Source organism: Petaurus breviceps, unplaced genomic scaffold (genome assembly GCF_028583685.1).
Source record: "Petaurus breviceps papuanus isolate PSGF00001 unplaced genomic scaffold, PetGlider_PUasm1.0 98, whole genome shotgun sequence".
In the NCBI taxonomy this organism is placed as follows: Eukaryota; Metazoa; Chordata; class Mammalia; order Diprotodontia; family Petauridae; genus Petaurus; species Petaurus breviceps.
The window spans coordinates 19,110,487-19,133,707 of record NW_027187460.1 but is presented as its reverse complement, the minus strand read 5'-3'; the positions used below and the strand labels follow the sequence as shown (position 1 = coordinate 19,133,707).

Sequence of the window (23,221 nt, the reverse complement as noted above, 5' to 3'; positions counted from 1 at the left end):
ATATATTATTGTGAGATTTAAATGTTTACATAAGACAGACAAAAAATAGCAGGAGATTGGGAGTTTAATTAAACTTCAGAACAGTGCACAATACCCAGAGGCATTTATCCATGTAGATATTATAAAAATTCAGAATTGGAGTGGATCTGGGATATAATCTAGTCTATCCTATATCTGAATGCAAATATCTTTTATGACATCTATGACGGATGATCAGCCTCCAGACTTCCAGTGTTATAAGTTTACTGCCTCCCAAGACAACATATTCTGCATATTTTACCTTTGGAAAGCTCTGTATATCCATAATATATTTGTATCTTACATCTGTGTCCCACCCCCTAATTGTATGTATGCAAAGGCTTTGTCTTGGACTCTCCTCTTTTCTGTGAGTACAGTGTGATCTCATCATTTCCCAAGAATCCAATTATCACTATTTACCAACTGCCCCATTGTACATTTCCAGTTGACTGGACTGCAGGCATATTATGTAATACTTCAAGGTATGCTATCTCATTTGAGTACCATGTTAGGTTTCACACGCAATAGATGGTGTAGGAATTCAGAGACTTTGACCAGGGAGGAAGGACTTCATGGAATAAAATCCTGTGAACTCAAGAAATAAGGAACCTCTTATCAGGAAATGTCCCTTCTTCCTAAGAGTCAGTAGTCTTTAATTCCAGTTCTGCAAGAAGCCTTTCCCAGTCCTCTTAATTGCCTTCCCTAAGTTTTTCCTAAGTATAGCCTGTTTGTACGTAGTTATTTACATGACTCCCTCATTGCATTGTGAGCTCCTTCAGGACAGGGACTGTCTTTTGTCTTTCTTCAGTATCTCCAGTGCTTTGCACAGTGCCTGGCACATAGAAGGTTCTTAAAAACATTTATTGACTGACCCACAATTAACTTATTTAAAAACTCAGCTATCGCCATATTCGTACCTCATAAAATTCAATACCAGTTTTTATTTTGGTTGACTTTTTTGTTTGGTTTAGCAGTAGGTGGGGTCCTAAGTATCTTTTTACCTAGAAAGTGATCCTGAACCAAAAATGTTTATTTCAGGTATACACCTAAATGTTTTCAGACTGAAGAGACTGTGTTCTAAAACGGCATTTAGAAAATGATGTTCAGTGTCCTATGGAAATTCATTCCATTGTTTAGCAATTTTTACTTTAAGAAAAATGTTAGTTTTGTTAATTTCATTTTTTTTGTACTTTTTCATCTGTAGAGGTAGAACATGAACTGTTTGCTGGTCTTCTGCATGAAAACATTATAAAGATTACTAAGTAACTCCAGCATATTTTTTTGTTGTTGTTGGGGGACGGTTATCAGTGGAAGCATTTTGGTGTCTTATTGCCCTTCCTGTGAAAAACAGAAAATAATTTCCTTTCTAAAGTTCCATAGATTTCGGTTTGTTGAAGTATGTTATAGAAATGCGGGCTGTCAGAACTCTTGGTAAAAGTCATATAAGTCTTTGATATTATATTTTAAAAATAATTCTCCTTGGCCTAAAACATGTGTTCTTTATCTCTCTTCCATTTTCCCCCTTCCATAGACTTCCTGTCCTTTATGTTTGATAATTTGATGTATTCTACCTACCATTTTTCACTTCTTACTACTCCCTTCCCCCACTTCTTTTAAAACAAAAATTGTATGAATTGTTTTGTATTAATTAGGAAAATGGCATCCAGTACTTTTTAAGTAGTGCCTTGCATATAATTGTAATTACTTTTGGGAGAAACTGAATTTCTTTCATAATCCCTGAATTCCACCCTCAGCATTATTGTAGAGTATATTGATGGACATTTCATGATGGAAACAAAGAGAAAACAGACTTTAATTTTTAATTGTATTATATAACTACTTACCTTCAAAATAATTGGTTTGGTGTAGGGTTAGTGTTAGTGTTCTCTTTTCTGTAGCTTGTATCTTAAGATTGTTAGCCCTTTTAGAATATCCAAGTAGGTTCTTCTGGTCCTCTACTGGCTTTCAGAGGCAGGGTCCGAATTCTGAGGTGAACCTGACCCTACTCTGAGTATAATGGGAAGAGAATAGGATCCTTTGCTTCTCTTGTCCCCAGCCTAGGTCTCTAGTTTCTCTTTTATCTGGTGGATCATTTCATATTTTCTCTATAGACTAAATGAAGACTAAATAAAGCAATTAGGAATTTTATAATTTATATTTTAAATATTTGTGATAAAAAAAAACCCAGTAACTTCAGAAGATGACTTCTGAGTGAGACCTGAAAAGCAAAACTGTTAGAATTTCTTTTTATTTTGTGACAGCTATTCTGAATAATATTTCATCTTGTCAGAGAAATGCTGCTACACAGTTGTCAACTTTATCATAAGGTAGTAAATTTAGTATTGTGGTTAGTGCTTTTAAAAAAACTAGTAAATGGGAAAAATTGAAAGTTGATGTTAATAAAATTGAATAGCTTACACATTTGGTAAATTGAAATAGTACCTTTTATTTCTAGGTTACAGCAGTGAGATAGTTTGTTTTGGAGAATGTCTTGTTAGCATTTGGTTATATTGGTTTAGTGAACTAATTACTTGTTGCTGTAAGGTTCTTAAAGAAATCAAAATCTACATGGCTGTCATTGGGTCAGTGTTATCTGTCTAAGGTAGAAAATCTGATCAGTCAGCAAGTTATTAACTGCCCACCTTTTGCTAATCACTATGCTTTGGTGTTGGGGATACAAGTACAGAGGATGAAATGATGTCTTAAAAAGTCCAAGAAATTAGTTTATGAATAGATTAGCAAGCAGTTGACTCTGGAAAATAGGAGAGTCTTGGGTTTGAATTTCAGTTCTGGCAGTTACTAAGATGTGTGCCTTATTGGATATCTTAGTATATTAGAAGAATTATTGTTTTTTTTTTTCCCAGCTAAATAACAATTCTGACAGTAGACTGAGTGCATGAGATGTTTGCACAAACTTCTTTAATAATTGCCACTTTAAACTTTGGGTCACAGACCTAGCAGTGAGTTAGTGTTATATTTTCAATGTAATAGTCTTAAGTAAGTGCTTTCACTTGGGGGAGGGGGGACAGTTCAGGGAGGGGTGGGAGATTTTTGTTGCTTGGATAGGATCTAGAACCTGAATTTTTGCCCTGGCTCTGCTTCTTATTATATATGTGACATAGGACAGGGGGTCACTTCATTTCTTTGGGCTGCCATTTTTGCAAGATGAAGAAATGGGGTTAGATAACTTCCAAGGTACTTTCCGGCTCTGAATCTGTGCTTCTGTGGTCATGAACAAATCTCCTAACCTTTTTTTAGCCTCGGTTTCTCACTTTGTAGCATGGAGATGATAGTACTTGCGTTCAGTTACAGATGATTATTGTGAAGATCCCATGCAATAATATTTGTGAAGCCCTTTGTAAGAATTAGAGTATTACATTAGTATCATTTTGTTCTTAACATGTGTAAAGGGACTAGTAGCAAAAGGAAACACAACAAATGAAATGTAGGAATCCCTGTCCTCTCTTACCCTCCTCTTCCTCTTTATCAGCTCTAATTGCAACATCCAGAATAGTAGAAGCTAGTGCTTTTGAAAGGGCAAGGTCTTACAGTCCAGTCTTCTACCTGATTTGATAATCTTCCCTTTGTGCCTACTGATAGTCATCATTTAGCCTTCAAGGAGATATAGAAAGAAGTGAAAAGAGGAAACCTCTCAACATTCTACCCCTGTACCTTTCCTGCTCTGAGAGACCTTCACTCTTTATTTAATTACCCTAACTGAAGCTCTACCCTTCCTGTAGATTTATAAAAATATCTATAGATCACTGGTCACGTATTATATCTTCTCTTCACCTTACTATTAGAGTCCCCATCCAAATCCTTTTCCTCATCTCCAAGTGCCCTCTGCTAGAAGCAACATGATATAGTGGAAAGAATCCTGAATTTGGAACCAGAGGACCTGGGTTCAAATTCTGTCTTACCACTTACTCTTTTTGAAATTTTGGGCAAGTCATATCACGTCTCTGGATCTTAGTTTTCTAAATCTATAAAATGACAGTTGAACTAAGTGATCCCTGAGGATCCTTCCAACTTACAAAGAAATCCTAAGATCCTTGCCTTAAATCATGGAAGTTCTATCTTTTTTGCAACTTGGATCATTTTAGGGAAAGATATTCCTGACATTTAAACATAGACTGGCAAACTCATTTTCTTGTAGAAATATTATTATAAATGGGAGTTCAATTCTCTATGATTAGTATTATACTTCGGGTATATATACTTAAGGTATAAAAGCTAAGGCTTTTGTGAATTGGTGTGAGAATCTAACCACTCATAACATTTCTGTGGAAAAACATGTCCTGAGTTCTAATTAGCTACTATATAAGTTTTGGAACATAATACATTGAAATTGAGAATGAAAGGAAAGAAGGTATGCAGTTACACGTGGAAAGAACTTGGTGTAATGAAATACTCCCTTAATGGATTAAGGTCTTTTTTTAAGAGAGACACCTTCCTCAAGTTGAGATCCGTGGACTGTTACTGAATTGTTTTATGAACCTCTATGTGACTTTATCAGAAACAGCATTATGGAGAGGCAGTGTGGTATAGTGGATAGACAGCCTTAGACTTGGTATCAGGAAGAACTGCATCCAAATCCTACTTTTGACACTTAAAAGATACTAAGCAAATCATTTAACCTTTTTCATCCTTAGTTTCTCTGTCTATAAAATGAAGATAACAGCATTTCTTTGGCTTGTTAAAATTAGGGCTTAAATTAATCATATTATTAATCAGATTTTGTGGATTCTTCCTTTGTAATATCTCTGGGATGTGCTTTTACCCATTCAATTTTGCCTAGTTGTGGGGGAAATGCGAAATTCCTTACCTCTTGTGTCCAGGAGGATAGTCATATAGTATGTATAAATAAAGAAGTTAGAGAAGGACAAAGCAAAGTGCTTTGTGAGAGGGGGAAAAGGTCCATATTTGACTGATGGTGTGGTGAGTGGTTAGAGATCTGAGAAAATGAAACTTCAAGAAAGGAGGTAGTGCTTGAGTGGGGCTTTTAAAGGATGGATAAGAATTCAGCAAGTGAAAAGTAGGAAAGAAGATGAGGCAAGCCTATCATATATGGCATTAACAAGATGTGTAAGAAGAAAAATGTAAAGGTATTTTCAAAAGATGGTGTAGTCTAATTTGACTGGATTGTAGAGTATACAGAAAGGATTATGAGGCTAGATCGGAAAAAAAGAATACCAGACTATAGAGAGCCTTGAATGCCAGACAAAGGAATTTGAACTTTATTCACACTAAAGATTTTTGATTTGAGGAGTAGCAGGAATATAAGTTCAGCTTGTTTACTCATCATCCCCTCTCCCTAACCCCATAACCCTACCTTTATGCTTTTATTTATGTTTTGTCTGTGGTAAAGGAGAAGAAGCAAACTGACTTTGAACTTAGTTTTTACTTCAAACACATTACCTTTGTGACCCTTGACAAATCATTTAATCTCTCTGGACTTCAGTTTCTTTATCAGTAAAATGAAGGGACTGTTTTATTTGATCACTTAGGCCATTCTTTTTTTTTTTTTTAAAGCAATTGGGGTTAAGTAACTTGCTCAAGGTTACACGGCCAGTTATTATTTCTGGGTGTGGTGCTGAGTATCTGAGCCCGGATTTGATCCAGGTCATCCCGACACTGGAGCCGGTGCTCTTACTCGCTGAGCCACCTGGCTGCCCCCACTTAGACCATTCTAAACTCTAGAGCTATGATTCTGTGACCTAGGAATGTTTTCTTCCCTTAACTCCTAATTTCTCTTTAAAGGTTTTCCTGATACCTCAGTCTTAAGTGATCTCTTTGATTATTTAATTTTTGTAGCAGTATTCTGCATATCAGTCATCTTGCAAATCTATTATAGCCTTAGCTATTCCATTATTATTTCATACTGTGATTTACTTATTTAATTATTACTTAATTTCATATTTTCAACTAGATTATAACCTCCTTGAGGTCTGAAAGTGTTTTATAAAAATTCTATGTATCCCTCAAGGATTGATGCTTAGTTACTTAGTAAATGTTTTCATTTGAGTCTTTTGTTTTAAATAAGATTTCTCACTTGTCTTGAGGTAAATTCTGTTTAAAATCATGTTTTATATTTTGGTTTTCCAGATGTGTTTTTTTTCAATATCTGTCCTATTATCATAAAGCCAACAGCCATTTCAAGCTCTACAGTGTTCTGTACAATTATGTCTCTTACTCCCTTGTCTTTTTTTGCTCTTCCTTTGCCAAATTGAAGCTCTGGATTTTTGTTATCCTCTGCTTACTCCAGTTGCTGATTGAATTTTGAGGAAATCTCATAATGATGATGACTAGGCACATTTCAGTTACCTGTTATCCAGTCTTGATAGGCTCACACTTCAGTAAGGCAGACCTTTTGTTTCTTCTTATTGAATCCCTTTCTTTCCATAGAACCTATTCCAGACTTTCTCTTCTTTCCTCAAACATCCCATACCTCCTTCTTCCTTATGTCTCAGCTGTGGACCTTACCTGTTACTTTACTGAAAAAAAATGAGGCCATTTTCTTCTTTTTAAAAAATATTTAATATTTTATTTTAACCCAATGACATGTAAAAACAATTTTAAATATTCTTTTTTTAAATTTTGACTTCCAAATTCTCTGCCTCCCCCACTTCTCTCCCTCCTCAGTGAGAAGGAAAACAGCTTGATATAGGTTATACATGTGCAGCTATGCAAAACTTATTTCCATATTAACCATATTGCAAAAGGGAACATAGACTCCCTCCCCCAAAAAAAGACAAGAAAAAAAGTATGTTTCAATCTTCATTCATATTCTATCAGTTCTTTTTCTGGATATGCATAGCATTTTTCATCACAAGTCCTTTGAAATTGTGTTGGATTATTGTATTGCTAAGAATAGCTAAATCATTCACAGCTAATCATTGTACAGTATTGCTGTTATTGTGTATAATGTTCTCTTGGTTTTGCTCATTTCTCTTTGCATCAGTTCATGTAAGTCTTTCCAGGTTTTTCTGAGAGTATCTTGCTCATCATTTCTTACAGTATAAATAGTATTCCATCACAATCATATACCACACCTTGTTCAACTGTAGCAGCAAGTACCCCAAGCACGTCCTCAGGGTTTGCTGCCCATACAGGTTCTTGGATCTGCTTTGATAAAGGAAAGCAACTCAAAATGGGTTAACAAGCTTACTTTAATCAGTCAGACATATATCTTTTACCTTGTTCAGGGGAAAAAGATCAACATCTGGGTTTTTCGGGGGGGGGGGGAGGGCCTGGACAACAGCTTCCCAGAATACAGATCAAATCACATAACACTTCTCAAAGTGAGCCCCCAAAACAAAGCTACACATCAGGGCTTATATAGCCTTCTCCTGGCTCAGAGAATGTAACAGCCTTATTGACCCACTGGCCAATCAAAAAGTATCTACTGAAAAACAAGCCTCCCTCCCCAGGCTTCAGGTGCACTTTAGCCTAGGGGCAGGGAAGATCTTCCAAATTTGCATTCCCATTACATCAACTATTCACTAATTGATGGGCTTCCCCTCAATTTCCAGTTATTTACCACCACTCAAAGAGTTGCTATAAATATTTGTGTGCATATAGGTACTTTTCCTTTTTGTTTTTTATCTTATTGGGATATGGACTTAATAGTAGTATTACTGTGTCAAAGGGTATGCAATGTTTTATATGCTTTTGAGCATAATTCCAAATTGCTTTCTAGAATGGTTCACAACTCCACCAACAGTGCATTAGTGTCTCAGTTTTCCCATATCCTTTCCAATATTTGTAATTTTCCTCTTCTGTCATAATAGCCAATCTGATGGGTAGGGGGTGGTACCTCAGAGTTGTTTTAATTTTTATTTCTCTAATTAGTAGTGATTTAGAAATTTTTTCATATGACTATAGTTAGCTTTGAATACTTCATCTGAAAACTGCCTGTTTGTATTCTTTGACCATTTATCATTTGAGGAATGGCTCTTATTTTATAACTTTGAATTGTCTGTATATTTATAGAAATGAGGTCTTTATCAGAGAAACTTGTCGTAAATTTTTTTTCACAGTATTTCTTTCCATCCTGTTTCCCCCATTTATCCTATTCTCTCTCCTTTAACCTTGTCCATTCTCAAAAGTGTTTTGCTTTTGACTGCCACCTCCCCCAATATATCCTCTCTTCTATCACTATCCACCACTACCTTCTCTTATTCCCTTCTCCTCGTACTTTCCTGTAGGGTAGTATTGATTTATAAACATAACTGACTGTGTGTGTTATTCCCTCTTTGAACCAATTCTCATGCAAGTAAGGCTCAAGTACTACCCTTCCCTCCATGTCCCCCATCTTCTTTTCCTCTGTTCTATAAAAGCTCTTTTTTGCCTCTGTTATGTGATATAATTTACCCCATTTCCCCTTTTCCCCAGTACATTCTTCTTTCTTAATCTTTAATTTTACTGTTCTAGGTATTATCTCATCATATTAACCTTTCCCCCTTTTCCTCTATGTATACTTCTTCTAATATGCCCCAATAATGAGAAAGTTCTTAGGTGTTACAAGTATCATCTTCCCATATAGAAATGTAAACAGTTTAGCCTTATTGAATTCCTTATGGTTTCTCTTTCCTGTTTACCTTTTTATGCTTCTCTTAATTCTTGTATTTGGAAATCCCATTTTCTATTCAGCTCTGGTTTTTTCATCAGGAATACTTAAAAGTCTCTTGTTTCATTGAATTTCCATTTAAACCTGAAAGTTTTGCTGGGTGGATGTTTTCGTTTTAATCAGCTCTTTTGCTCTGTTGAATATCATATTCCAAGTCCTCTGATACCTAAATCCTGTGTAATCCTCACTTGTTCTTTTGTAGACCCCAGAATTCATTTTGAGGCATTGTTTAAAGTTGTTTGGGGAAGAATTTGGGAGCTCTCAGGCCATTTCCTGCCTTTTCTCTGCCATCTTGGCTTTGCACTGAGGCCATTTTCTTCTCCCCTTCTCTTCATTTCAAAATACTTTGATTTCATCTCCTACTTTCTTTTCTTTTTTCATTTTTCAAATGCTTTATTAACTTCTGATTTATATCATTCATTTCCACCAGATTTTGAGTTACAAATTTTCTCCCAATTTTTCCCCTATCCATCGCCCCAAAATAGCAGTCCTACAGGATATCCCCTCCTCCAATCTGCTCTCTACCATATTTTCTCCCATTCCCCTTTTGACTTTTCCAGTAGGGCATGGTGGATCTCTATGCCCCAGTGCCTGTATATCTTATTTCCCAATTACATGTAAAATAGTATTAATAATAGTGTGTGTGTGTGTGTGTGTGTATATATATGTATATATACATATATATATATTTAAACATTTGATTTTAAAACTTTGAATTCCAGATTCATTCCCTTCCTCCCTTGTCACCCACCCTTACTGGGAAGATAAACAGTTCAGTATAGGTTGTACATGTGTAGCTAATGCAAAACATTAGCGTAGTAGATATATTGTAAAAGACTGACTATATTTCCCTCCCTCCTATCCCACCTCCCACTTGTTCTATTCTCTACTTTGATCCCCTCCCTTTTCAAAAGTGGGTGCTTCCAACTCCCTTCCCCCTCCAGCCTGCTCTCCCTTCCATCATCCCCGCTCTCATCCCCTTCCCCCCTACACTCCTGTAGGGTGAGAGACCCTATTTAGTGTGTATTTCATTCCCTCCCCAAGCCAAATTCAGTGAGAATAAGGTTGACCCATTCCCTTTTGCCTTCTTCCCCTCCATTGTAACCATTTTCCCATGCCTCTTCTATATGAGATAGTTACACCATTCTGTCTCTCCCATCTCCTCTCATTATATTCCTCTCTCACCTCTTAATTTCACCTTTTAAGTATCATCCCTTCCTATTAAATTGGTCCTGTGCCCTCAATCTATGTATACCTGTAAACATATATACACACATTCACTTATGTATTCATATGTCCATATACCATCATATATAGATGTATATATATTTCTATTCCCTTCAACTATTTTCATACTGAGAAAAGTTTCATTAGTTACAATTATTGTTTTTCCATGTAGGAATGTTAATAGTTCAACTTTGATAAGTTCCTTATGATTTCTTTTCCCTGTTTACCTTCTCAATGCTTCTCGTATCTGGATGTTGAATTTTCTATTCAACTCTGGGTTTTTCATCGAGAATGCTTGAAAGTCCTCTATTCCACCGAATGACCATATTTTCCCCTGAAACATGACACTCAGTTTTGCTGGGTAGGTGATTCTTGGTTTTAATCCCAGCTCCTTTGACATCTGGAATATCATATTCCAAGCCCTTCGATCCCTCAGTGTAGAACCTGCCAGATCCTGGGTTATCCTGATTGTGTTTCCACAATATTCAAATTGTTTCCCCCTGGCTGCTTGTAATATTCTCTCCATAATCTGGGAATTCTGGAACCTGGCTATAATATTCCTAGGAGTTTTCTTTTTGGGATCTTTTTCAGGAGGTGATCGGTGGATTCTTTCAACCTCTGTTTTGCCCTCTGGTTCTAAAACATCAGGGCAGTTTTCTTTGAGAATTTCTTGGAGGATGATTTCTAGGTTCTTACTTTGATCATGGCTTTCAGGTAGTCCAATAATATTTAAATTATCTCTCCTGGATCTATGTTCCAGGTCAGTGGTTTTTCCCATGAGATATTTCACATTGCCTTCTATTCTTTCATTTGTTTGGATCTGTTTAACAGCATCTTGATTTCTTATAAAGTCATTAGCTTCCATTTGCTCCAGTCTAATTCTGAAGCAATGATTCTCCTCGTTGAGCTTTTGAGATTCTTTTTCCATCTGGCAAATTTGGCTTTTTAAGGCATTCTTCTCCTCATTGCCTTTTTGAGCCTCTTTTGCCATTTGAGTTAGTCTATTTTTTAAGGTGTGATTTTCCTCAGTCAGGTTGTTGACTCTCATTTCTTAATTTTCTTGCATCGTTCTCATTTCTCTTCCCAATTTTTCCTCCACTTCTCTTCTCTGCTTCTTAAGGTCCTCTATGGCCTGTAACCAGCTTGTATTTTCCTTTGAAGCTTTTGGTGCAGGAGTTCTGACTTCACTGGCTTCCTCCTGTTCCATGCTTTGCTTCTTTTTGTCCCCAAAATAGGAGTGTAATGTTGGAATCTTCTGTCTGCTTTGTTTCTTTTGCCTGGTCATGTCACCCCTCAGTCACTTGACCCCTGGGCTTTTTGCCACAGTAGGACTCTGCCACCAGACAGGGGAGTTTTCGTCCCAAACACTGGGGTTTTCTCAGCTGCCAGAGGTATTAGTTGGGTGCCCTCTCTGAAGCCTCCACACACTCTGGCAAGCTGGTCACACACCCCAGGACCTCCACCCTAGTCCACAATCCAGATCCAAGCAGGTTAAAGCAAAAGCAATTACCCCTCAAACTGTGCTTTGTCCCCCTACACTCTGCAGGTCAGGAGCTGAATCTGCCACATGGCGCTGGCTGGCTGTCCCAGTGTCTCAGCGGCTTCTCACCCTGGGGGCAAAAGCCTATGTTCTCCCCCTTACTGGGTCCCAAAGTCCAGACTGCAGTGACCTTTCACTTTGTCCTTCGAATCTGTGTGTTGATAATTCTGGAAATGGCCACAGCTGCTGGTGATCTGGAGTCCCTACAGCCAGGGGTTGGTCAGGCCTGCCCTGGGGCTAAAACCTCCAGCACAAAGAGGGGGGCGGGGCCTGGCCTTGGCTACCAGAGTGCTGCACTGGCCAATTCGTGCAGGCCTGCCAGGCTGTCTTCAGCGGGAGGTTAGCTTCTCTGTTCCATTTTGTGGGTTGTGCAGCTCCAAAATTTATTCAGAGTCCCCCTTTTTACATTGATTGGGGAAGGTGGAAGCTGGATCCACTTGGCGCTCCTGCTTCTATTCCGCCATCTTGACTCCCCATCTCCTACTTTCAAGGCTAGTACTGCTTAGATGTGCACCAACTTCATCCACTCCAGACTTCTTCAGCATATTTCATCTTCAGTCATTTTTCCCTTCCACTCAAATCTTCAAACCTCTCTCTATGAATTGGTTCCTTCCCAACTGCTTTCAAACATGCTTGTTTCCCCCATTCTTAAAAAACAAAACAAAAACCCCAAAACCTTTACCTTGTCTTTAGCACCCCCTCTCCAGCCATCATCCTATAGTTTTTCTTCCTTTCTCAGCCAAACTCCTTGAAAAAAAAATTGTATATGCTTGCTGCTTCTGATTTCTCTCTTCTCTTTTCCTCAGCCTTTTGCAATCTGGCTTCTGGCCTCATCATTCAACTGAAAATCTCTTCATATTTACCAGTAACCTTTTCAGTTCCCAAATTTAGTGCTATTTTTGACACTGTTGACCACAATTTGTTCCTGGATATGTTTTCTTCTTTGACTTTTTGTGATAACTATTCTCATGTGGTTTTCCTCCTGCCTTAACTCTAACTTTTCCTTCTTGTTCTCCATTTCTGGCTTACCTGCATCATATCCCCTAAGTGGGCTGTTCCCTAGGATTCTCTCCAGGTATTATTCTTTTCTTCTTCTATATTCCTTTTCAGTAATCTCATCAGAATCCTATGACTTTAATTATCTCTATGTAGATGACCCCTAGGCCTCTATATCCAATTCGTCTTCTCTGAGCTTTAGTACCACATCTTAAGTGAATCATACCTCAAACTGAAGTCTTATCTTTTTCCCAAACCCAGGTAAACTCTCCTATTTCTGGTTGAGGCACCATCATTCTTGTCTCCCAGGTTTGTAAATTTCTATCTTTAGCTTTCCCTTACCCTACATATAACAATCACTTGCTTAATCTTGAATCTCTACCTACACTATATCTCTTGCATCTGACCCCTTTTCTCTACACAGCTATCATATTAAGGCCACATCACTTCTCACCTAGATTATTACAACAGCCTCTGAACAGTGTCCCTGCCCCTAGTCTCTTATTGCTCCAGTTCAGCCTGTACACTAATGCCAAAGTAGTTTTCTTTAAGCTAAGATCTGAAATGTCTCCCCTACATAACCAACCTAAGTGGATTTTTATTGCTTCTAGGATAAACTTTAAACTTTTTGTTTATTTTTAAAACCTTAAAAATCTGGTTTCCATTTTTATTTTCAATCTCATTAATCTTTTTGTCCCCCTTGCTTATAGTCTACAATCCAGCCAAACTGGCTTTTTCTCTGTTCCCTGTATAGAACACATCATTTCCTGTCTCTCTGCCTTTGTACTGACTGTCCCCAGTTCCCATTGCATTTTGACTTCTCCAGCAGATTATTTTTCTGTCATTTTCATATTGTGAAAGGCTTTAACTGCCAAATAGGATTTTATATTTGATCATGTAGGCAGTAGGGTGGGTAGGAGAGTTTTAGTTGGAAGGTGATATGATTAGACTTGTACTTTATAAAGGAAAATCATTTTTATCAGCTGAATGGAGTGTAGACTAGAGTAGAAAGAGACTTGAGACAAGACCAGCCGGGTCATTATTATTTTTAGTCCAGACATGAGGTTATGTGGGCCTGTCCCAGGGTAGTGGCTGTATGAGTAAAGAGAAGGGATGCATGGGAGAGATATTGTGAAGGTAGAACCTGCCTTGGAAATAGATTGAGTATGTGGGGTGAGTGAGAGTGAGGATTTGAGAATGCACCAAGGTTACAAGCCTGGGTGAATAGAAGATGATGTGGTGCCCTTGATAGTAATAGGAAGTTTAGAAAAGGAAAGATTTGGGGGAAAAAGAATGAGTTCTGTTATGGATTTGTTGAGTTTCATAAGTCTATAGGATGTCTGTTTCAGATGTCCATTACACAGTTTTTGCTCTGACATCGGAAGTCAGGAGAAAGGTTAAACCTGAATAACTATATCTGAGCATTATCTACAATAGAGACCCTAATTGTATCCTTGGGATCCAATCCAGAGGAATAGTATTGAATGAGAAGAGGAGAGCTCAAGAAGTAAATTTGATGGACCTAACTTTGGACACAGAAAGGAGACTCTCCTGTAAAGGAGACTGATAAGAGAGGTGAGGAGGTCAGGAGGAGAACCAGAAGAGAATAATAGTGTCATGAAAACCTAGAGCTGAGAGTGTTCAGGAGAAGTCACTCATGGCTGTTACAGGGGTCAAGAAGGATGAGAATTGAGAGAAAAGGTCATTAGAATAGACTAGGCAATTGGCAATTAAGAGATCATTGTTAGCTTTTCCTTCTGTTGAGTGATAAGATTAGAAGACAGTCTGGGGCAGCTAGGTGGTGCAGTGGATAGAACATTGGCCCTGGAGTCTGGAGGACCAGAGTTTAGATCTGGCCTGAGACAATTACTAGCTCCTGGGCAAGTCACTTAACCCCAGTTGCCCTCCCCCTCAAAAATAAAAAAGAAAGAAGACAGATTGAAGAGGGGTTAGAGAATGAGAGGATGGGAAATGGAGGTGCCAGTTATAGGTGGCTTTTTCAAGGAGTTTTGCCATTAAAGTTTTGCCACTAAAGAGAGATATAGGACAATAGCTTGTGTATATGGTTGTCCAAAATGAAGGTTTTGTAATGGTGGGAAAGATGTGGACATTTTTATAGGCAGCAGGGTGGTGTCAAGTAGAGAAAGAGAGATTGAAGACTGGTGGTGGCATTAATCATATGTAAAAGTAAGAGTGGAGCAAGTTATTTTGACCAGCCATATACTGAGATCAGTGACAGAAATAAAAGTCACATGTATAAGAAGATATTCATTGTAACACTTTGTGGTAATAGTAAAAAGCTGGAAGCAAAGTGGGGTAGGGTCCCCATCAAATGAGGAAAGGTTGAAGAAATAATATGAATGTTAATGGAATAGCATTGCAGTGAAAGAAATAACAAATGTGAAAATTTTGGAGAAGTGTGAAAAGACTTATGTAGTAATCCAGATAAAACAAATTAGAACCAAGAATACAATATACACATTGTCTGTATTAATATAAATAAAAAATAGCAACAAAAGGCTCATGAACTCAGATTCATTGCAGTGAATAATCTTGCTTCTGAAGAAGGTATGTTTTAACATACATTCCTCCTCTTGGTTAGGAGGTATGGGACTTTGTGGCTGCTTTGTCAGTAAGTTGTGTTTAATTGTTTTTCTCTATTATATGAGATTTTTCTCTAAGTGGAATATAACTGAAAGTAAAATGTAAAAAAGCAAATGAAAGCCATAAATTAAAATAGAAAAAACCAACAAGATTATTTTTGATAGAGACATCAGGAGAAATAGCTTCTTGGAGATTATGGCACTTGAGCAGACTTTAAATGATGGTTAGGATGATTTCTACTTAAGAAACTATATAAAGAGAAGTGTGAAAGTGAAGAATGTATCCTGGTAGATTGACCTAGAGCATAGACTATATATGGAGGGGAAAAATAAGAAGTAATGCCAAAAAAGAAGGATGGCATAAAAATTGTAGGGGGTCTAATTTACTGTCAGGCTAAGGAGGTTGGATTTTATGTTTTTGCCAGTAGGGAGACTTTGAAGGGTTTTGAGCAAAGAATGACATGACCAGGTCTTGACAACAGAAATAGTTTACCATCGACAGAAATCTGCTACTAAAATTGTATTTTAAAATCATATAAAAGTGTAATTTGACCAAACTAGAAATACAATGTGTTTATGACAACTTGTTAATCTTATATTTGTTGGGTGAGAATTGTCAGTAGAGTATGATGTGAAATATTTTCCAGGTGTTTGATAGCTTTAAATTGATATCACAGGCAAGTTGGATAAGTTACAGTACTTAAGTACAATCAGTCTAATTAGAAGTAAGGTGAGCTAGTGGCCTACCACAACAGTTCAAAACAGGACATAGAGGAAGGAGAACTGGGAAAGTCTTACACAAAATGAAGGACTATATTCAGGTATCCACAGCTGAACTGGAAAAACCATATGAATTTAACCCAACAAGGGATACACCTTCATTTCTGTGTTTGAGTAGGTTAATATTTTTTTTGTCATTATGATATTATTGTTTTCTTCTTGCTTAAATTAGCCTCCAGTATAATTGTGGAATATTTCTGTTGTTGTTCTTATATTTAACCTTATCACTTATCATCTGATAGAATTCTAAATATTGCTTACTTTAAAAATGGTTTGTTACTGCTAGGAAGAGACTTTTGTCTATAGCTATTAATTAAAAAATATCTGTAATTTAACCCTTTGTTTTCCAAAATTGTTATTTTTTATGATGTTTGAGATAGGTGAGTGTGATAAATTTCTTTCTCAGGTGGATTTCTACAGGCATTTTTTTTGTTTATAGAAAGAGAAAATATACTGGTGCTTGGTTATTTCTCAGTTAAATCTCGATCTATCCTTTTGCTCCTCTGTTCCCTAATATTTCCCCAGTTTATGTCTTTTTTCATCTGTAAAATGACCACAACAATAATAATAATACATGTTCCACCCACCTCACAAATTTATGAGGAATCAGAGAATCTGGGCTTTGTATTGCTTTGTAGACCATTATGGGCTATATAAATGCTTTTATTAATTGCTAAAAATAATTTTTTAACCCAGATTAGTTGGTCATATGACTCAGTACTGTAAAGAAGCTTGGAGAACATGAGTCCTTTAGTAGCATTTTGATCATAGGAAAGTTATTTAGCCTTTTTAAACCTCAATTTCATCATCTGAATTTAATGAGAGTAATAAAACTAGTTTTACTTATCACTGACAGTGGTTGAAATGGAATTTTGTTAACAGTTCAGCTCTCTTTAAAGGTGAGCTGCTGCTATTTAATGGATGCTTAAGTGACTGTTATCCAGTACATGATAGATTTTATTACAGATTTTTTCCTAGCAGAATTGTGCTTGACTTTTGAGAGTATTGCAAAACTCCTGAGAGTCTGTGGGTGATGTGTAATGGTTTGTGAAGCAAATACGCATAATTATGAGGCAGAATATACATTCCTTAGTGATACAAAGCCCTCTGGAAATTCAGAGGAGGGGAGAATTACATTTGTTTGAAGGAGTGGGGATCAGAGAAGTCTTTGTAAATGTGATAATTTTAGCTGGATATTAGAGGATGGAGTAGGAATTATGAGGCAGAAAAATGGGAGTGGGGACGGAAAGGGTATTCCAGATACTGAGTAAATATTGTAAATATGTACACAGAAGTAAGAAAGTGTGGAGTGTTTGGGGAACTGTGAACAGTGTTGCTGATACTTAAAGCAGTTTGGGAGCTAAGACTAGAAAATTAGGTTGTTGTCAGAGCATAGAGAGTTCAGAATGCTCGAACTGAAAGATTTTTTTATTCTTTTTGGTAGGCAGTAACTTCCTGTTGTTGGGGGCAGTTAGGTGGCACAGTGGATGCCAGACTTGGAATCAGTAAGACTCATCTTCCTAAGTTCAAATCTGGCCTCAGATATTTTACTGTGTGACTCTGGGCAAAGTCACTTAATCCTGTTTGCCTCAGTTCCTCATCTGTAAAATGAGCTGGAGAAGGAAGTAGCAGAACACTCCAGTATTTCTGTGAAGAAAACCCCATATGAGGGTCGTCAATAGTTGCATATTGACTGAACAACAAGACTTTCCATTGAAGATTTTTGAGCTGGTGAATGATATTTGTACTTGCAGGGATAGAAGGGGGAAAATCTAGAGCCAGGGACATTAGATATACTGGTTATTATTGCAGCAGTTAAAGGGAGAGGAGTAATAGAAGCCCTAAACTAAGGTGATAGCAGTGAGAATAGAAATTCTAGTAGACTAGCAGGGATTCTTAAGCTATTTTGTGTCATGGACTTCTTTGGTGGTCTGGTGGACTCAGTATCAGATTAAGGTTTTTAAATGCATAAAATAAAATGCATACAATTATGAAGTAAACAAATTGTATTGAAATATAGTTATGAAAATATTAAATAAAACAAGTTCATAGCTATCAGATTAAGGACTTCTATAATAGTAGGTGAATGGAGAAAACCTTGAAGAGTAATAATTATAATTAATAATATTAACTGGCATATAAAATAGTTGACATAAAACTTTAAGAATTTTTAAGTGCATCACATACATTTTCTCATTTGAGCTAACCATCAATTTTGCAATGCAGGTTCTATAGTTATCGCATTTTATAGATGTGAAAACTGAAGCTCCAAATGACTTGCACACAGTCATACAGTAAGTAAATGTGAGAGATAGAATTCACACCCAGGTGTGAGAGATAGAACTTTTCTAGACTTGAGGGCCAGTGCTCCTCTACCATATGACCTACCTCTCAAGATTAAATAGGGACTTGGAAATTATTTAGTTGTTTGGAGGATAGAGAGAATCAACTACAACTTGAATTTAAGTTGCTGCTCTTGGATGTTTGAGAGAATATTATTTCTATTTTCAAAAGAAGGAAGGGGGAAGATGATAATTGAATTTGGGCATGTTAACCTTGAGGTGCTGAAATAATTCCCATGGGAAGATGTTTAACAATTAGTTGAAAATTTGGGACTAGAAGTCAGTGTTTAGAGTATAGACTGATTGAATTCAAGGGAAAGGAATTTTTAGGAGACTATAACTAATTCTGTCGTTATATTTACTTAACATTCTTATTCTTTTGTAAAGCTGTTGGTTTCTGTGATCTTTTAGAGGAGGTTTGGTCAGTTTTGACTAAAATGAGTTATACTACAACAGCTATTGTGACAACAAACTACATATAATATACGTACACATATATTTATATGTGGCATTTCCAAAGTCTTAATACCATTTTAAACGTGTTTGTATACATACAAAAAACCATGCACATGTGTGTATATATATATATATATATATATATATATTATGCAAACACACATACAGTGTAATGTAGTATGTGTGTGTATGTGTATAACCGTTAAGAGAAATGGTTGTTCAGACCTTTAAAGCTCAGCCCTCTTACCTGGTAGGCACCTTTCCCCCTTCAACTTATCCCCCAACTTCTGGCATCTAATCTTTATCTTTCAACTGGCCCATGTCTCTTGACTTCAACCATGCACTACCCTCTCCTTGTCTAGGAAACATAAAGATAAGTAAAATTTTTATTTGTTCCTGCCCCTACTGGTCTATGTCCATACTATATTTGTAGTTCATTGAGGAGGCTTATGCCACCTCTTGTCCCCAGATTTTTTTGACCGTGTTTCAGGGCTAGGTTATTCTTTCACACAGAACCCAACCTGTCTTATTTTTCCTCTATTCCCTAATATTTCACTAGTTTCTGCATCTATTTTCTTATCTGTACAATGACAATAATAACATGTGTACTACCTACTTCAGAGATTAATGAGGAGTCAGAGAACCTGAATTTTTTACTGTTTTGTAGATCACCCAGGGCTATATAAAGAAATCTACTTTTATTAATTTCTAAAGATAGTTTTCTGACCCAAATCAGGAAATTGAAATATACTTGCTTGTCTAGCTCAATTAGTTTAATAGTAAGGTGGATGAACAGTTTGAAAATGGAATTGAAAAATTGTACTACTCAACAAAAAAATTGGATATATTAAGGTACAGCTAATGATGGGCTGTATTTTATTCTTTATTCATTCAATATTTTGTTGGTATGGAGTGAAGACAGAATGTTTTATTTTCTCTGATGTTATTTATTCTCTATAGCTAGGCTTAGACTTGGGAGGGGATGTTAGTGGAGACAGTAGACTAAAATGTTATTATCAGTGACTTGGAAAGAAATCACTGTGACCTCATGTATGGATAAATATATGAGAATTTTAATACTTTTTAAATATAATTTTTGTAAATTTTTAATGTAATAAAAATTTGTGACGGAATGTAGCTCATTAGGAATCAGTGAAGATTTTATAACTATTTAAGACGTAAATAAATATTTTGAAAAATAGAGTTGTCTTATTTGACTATATCTGTAGAAATAGGACAGCGACTTTTTTTGAAGACTACAACTAGAGATGAATATAGGGCTCAGAATTTGAAGATGCAGATTATGTTTGGCAGAATCAATAAAAAGGAAAATTTTGAGTCATTGTTGGTTAATATATGAGGTGATTGATACAATACCTAACAGGCTATCTTACAAAGAAAGGATAGGTGCATTGTGTTTAATGAACTTTGAAATGTCCCCTTTCCTCTCTCTTAAGCTTTTCAGCAGGATTCATTGATTTCTAATTTAAAGCAACAATATTAACGTTATTTTCTTTTTTAAATCTAAAATAATCATGTTCTTCCTAATAATTATTGGCATAGCATAAATGTCTTTTGGCAAATGAAGGATTATTATAGATAGTAGCCCAGAGCACTGAGAACCTAAGTGATTTACAGGGTCTATGTCAGAACTTAGGTCTTCCTGCCTACAAAACCAGTTATCTTCCCACCTAACCACGTTACCTCTTACCCAATACATATACAATAATTAACGTAATTTTTTTGTGAGTTGAGAGCATTGACAGGAGGATTAGGAAAGACGTTGTGTAGGAGGTGGCTCTAAGTTGGGCATTGAAGAAGCTTGAAATTCTATGAGGCAGAGGCAGAGAGGAAGTGTATCTCAGGTGTGGGGGTGATCTTGTACAGTGACATGGAAGTAGGAGATAGAATGTTTTGTTTGGCTGGAATGTGGGGTGTGTGAAAGGGAGAAATCTACAGTAAGGTTTGAAAAACGGTCTAGAGCCAGAAAATGAAGGACTTTAAATGCCAGAGACATTTGTATCTTATCATAGAAGCAAAAGGAGACAGATGAGTTTCCTGAGCAGGAGAGTAGCTTAGTTAGAACTATGCTTTAGCAGTTCAACTTGGCATCTGTCAATCAATTCTTGATTAATAAATTAGCATCTATTAAGTCCCTACTTTATACTAAGTACTATACTAAGCACTGAGAAAGAAAATAAAACCAGATTCTCCCCCCTCATCCCTCCCCCTCCCAAAGAAGCTGGCAGACTAATATTTCAGTAGTCTAGGTTAGAGAGAAGTTGGATTTAGAATGGTGGTTTTATATGTGAATTAAATGGGATGAATCCAAGAAATGTTATGGAGGTAGAATTGAGAGTTCTTTACAACTATTTGGATATTGAAGTGAGGAAAAACGGCAGTCAAAAATTTTTCTTAAGTATGCCAGGGTAGTTAGAAAAATGCTGCTGCCTTTGACAGAAATAGGAAAGTTAGGAAGAAGGATATTTTGAGGGGTGTAGGAGGGTTGTAGATAATGAATTTTGCTTTAAAGATTTTGAGTTTGAGGTATTAGCTAACTATATGCTTTAAGGTTTGTGAATTACTTAATGCTGTTTAATTTGATCTTCACAGCAATTCTGTGAGGTAGGTGTTGTTATTATCAGCATTTTATTTAATGTGAGGAAACTGAGTCTGAAGAGTTTTACCTGATTTGTTCAGGACTATGCATCTACTAAGTATCTGCAGTACACTTTAGATTTAAGTCTACCTGACTACTAGTCCAGTGCTCTATCCACTATGCTATTTAGTTGCCTTACCATTGAGATGTTTATTGGAAGTTGGAAATATCTAAAAAGTACATGATGCTGGAGAGAAAGATCGGAAGTCATTTACATAAGGCCGATAATTGAACTATGAAAGCTGGATGAAATTACTAAGAACAAGATCTAGAAAGATAAAAGAATGTCTGTTGCTGGCTTGGGGGTGCTTTGGGTAAGGGGCAGGTTATCAATGATGATCCAGCAAAGGAGAGAGAGAGAGCAACCAACCACACAGATAAGAGATGATCTGAGAGCAGTGTCAGAAAAACCCAGGGAGGAGTGGGTAAAGTAATTTGCAGGGATGATCCACAATGTTAAATGCTACAGGATTGAGCAGTTTAAAAATCATTAATCATCTTGGAAGGAGTAGTTTCATTTGAATGATGAAGCCAACTTTCAACTTTTCAACTTTCAAGTCAGAAGCCAACTTTCAACCTTTAACCTAGGGTTAAGGAACTGAAAAATGAGTAAAAGAAGAGGAAATAGAAGCCAAGTCTTATTGCCTTTTTTTTTTTTTTTTTTGATATGTCCAGAAAAGGGAGGGGAGATATAGGTTGATAGCTTACAGAAGTTGGCTTTACATTTTTTTTAAGCATGACAGTTTTCTTATTTTTTTAAAAATTAAATTGGTTTGTTTATTTACTTTTAGTTTACAACATTCAGTTCTATAGTCCCTTGAGTTTCAGATTTTCTCTCCTCTCTCCTCCCCCATGACAGTTTTCTTATAATTTTTCCTCAAAATTTAGAATGTAATATTCTTTTAATAAGTTTTCAATATTGTTTATCTTTCATTTATCTTACAGGAGTATGCTGCTGCTGTGCTGCTTTGCGCCCTCGATACAAACGTCTGGTGGATAACATATTCCCTGAAGATCCAAAAGTAAATTTGACCTCCCACCTACTTGATCTTTCTATTTGACAGACTCTTTCATTCCCTGTTCTTCCGTTGCTCCCAATTTCCTTTCTATAGTTTTTACCTTTAAACCTTCCCATTAGGAGGAGGATCAGTACTTTTCCTTGAAATAACCCCTATTGAGGCAAGTGGGTGGAGCAGTGAATAGAGCACCTACCCTAAAGTCAAGAAGACCTGAATTCAAATTTGACCTCAGACACTTAACACTTACTAGCCGTGACCTTAGTCAAATCACTTAAACCCAATTGCCCTGCCTTCTGCCCTCCAGAAAGACCAAAAAAACCACACACACACACACCCACACCCACACACACACACATAAAACCATGAAATAACCCACATTAACATTTGTTTCTGTTCTTGAAATCTTTTCCTTAGACTTAGGAAAGACTAGAAACAAAAGGATTCTGATTTCGGTTTCCAATTATATAGGCCATGTGTAATGTATTCTTTTATTTGCTATGCTTCCACCTTAAATAGTAGAGCTTAAATATGAAGAATAGTGAAAGTTTCTGTGCTTTTAAATGTTTTGCAATGTAAAAACAGTCCTTTTTTGGTATGTTCAGTTAAGAAATAAACCAGTTGGTTTTATTTGATGGCAGTTTAAATGAAAATGCTTGAATGTCTGGTTTATCCTAGTTTTTTAAAGTGTTCAGAAAAAAAACCAAATATATTTCCTGAATTTATTTCATTCTAATGCTAATAACAATCATAGAATTATTTCACTTGGCATAAACTTTAAGGTTTTACTTACTACTAGGTGTTTTTTTTTTTGAAGCAAACTATATTTATGAAAATTTAGACTTACAGAATCAAACAATCAAATATTTTTTGAAGACCATTGAGTCTTTAAGATACTATGTGAAATACAGTGAAGTATAAGACGTGGTACTTATGCTGAAGAAAAAACTATTTG

The 23,221-nt window shown here is 36.4% G+C and overlaps 1 protein-coding gene across 3 annotated transcripts in view; it reads left to right on the top strand.

The window, feature by feature from the left end:
- Nucleotides 1-23,221, top strand: part of EFR3A (EFR3 homolog A) — a 168,384-nt gene that overhangs the window by 15,790 nt on the left and 129,373 nt on the right. For all 3 annotated transcript variants that reach the window (XM_069081054.1, XM_069081052.1, XM_069081053.1), the window contains one exon: nt 22,196-22,272. Coding sequence is in view for 2 of the 3 variants with exons in the window: in XM_069081052.1 (XP_068937153.1) it covers nt 22,196-22,272 (77 nt within the window). In the remaining variant the exon portion in view is untranslated. The remainder of the gene's footprint in view (nt 1-22,195; nt 22,273-23,221) is intronic.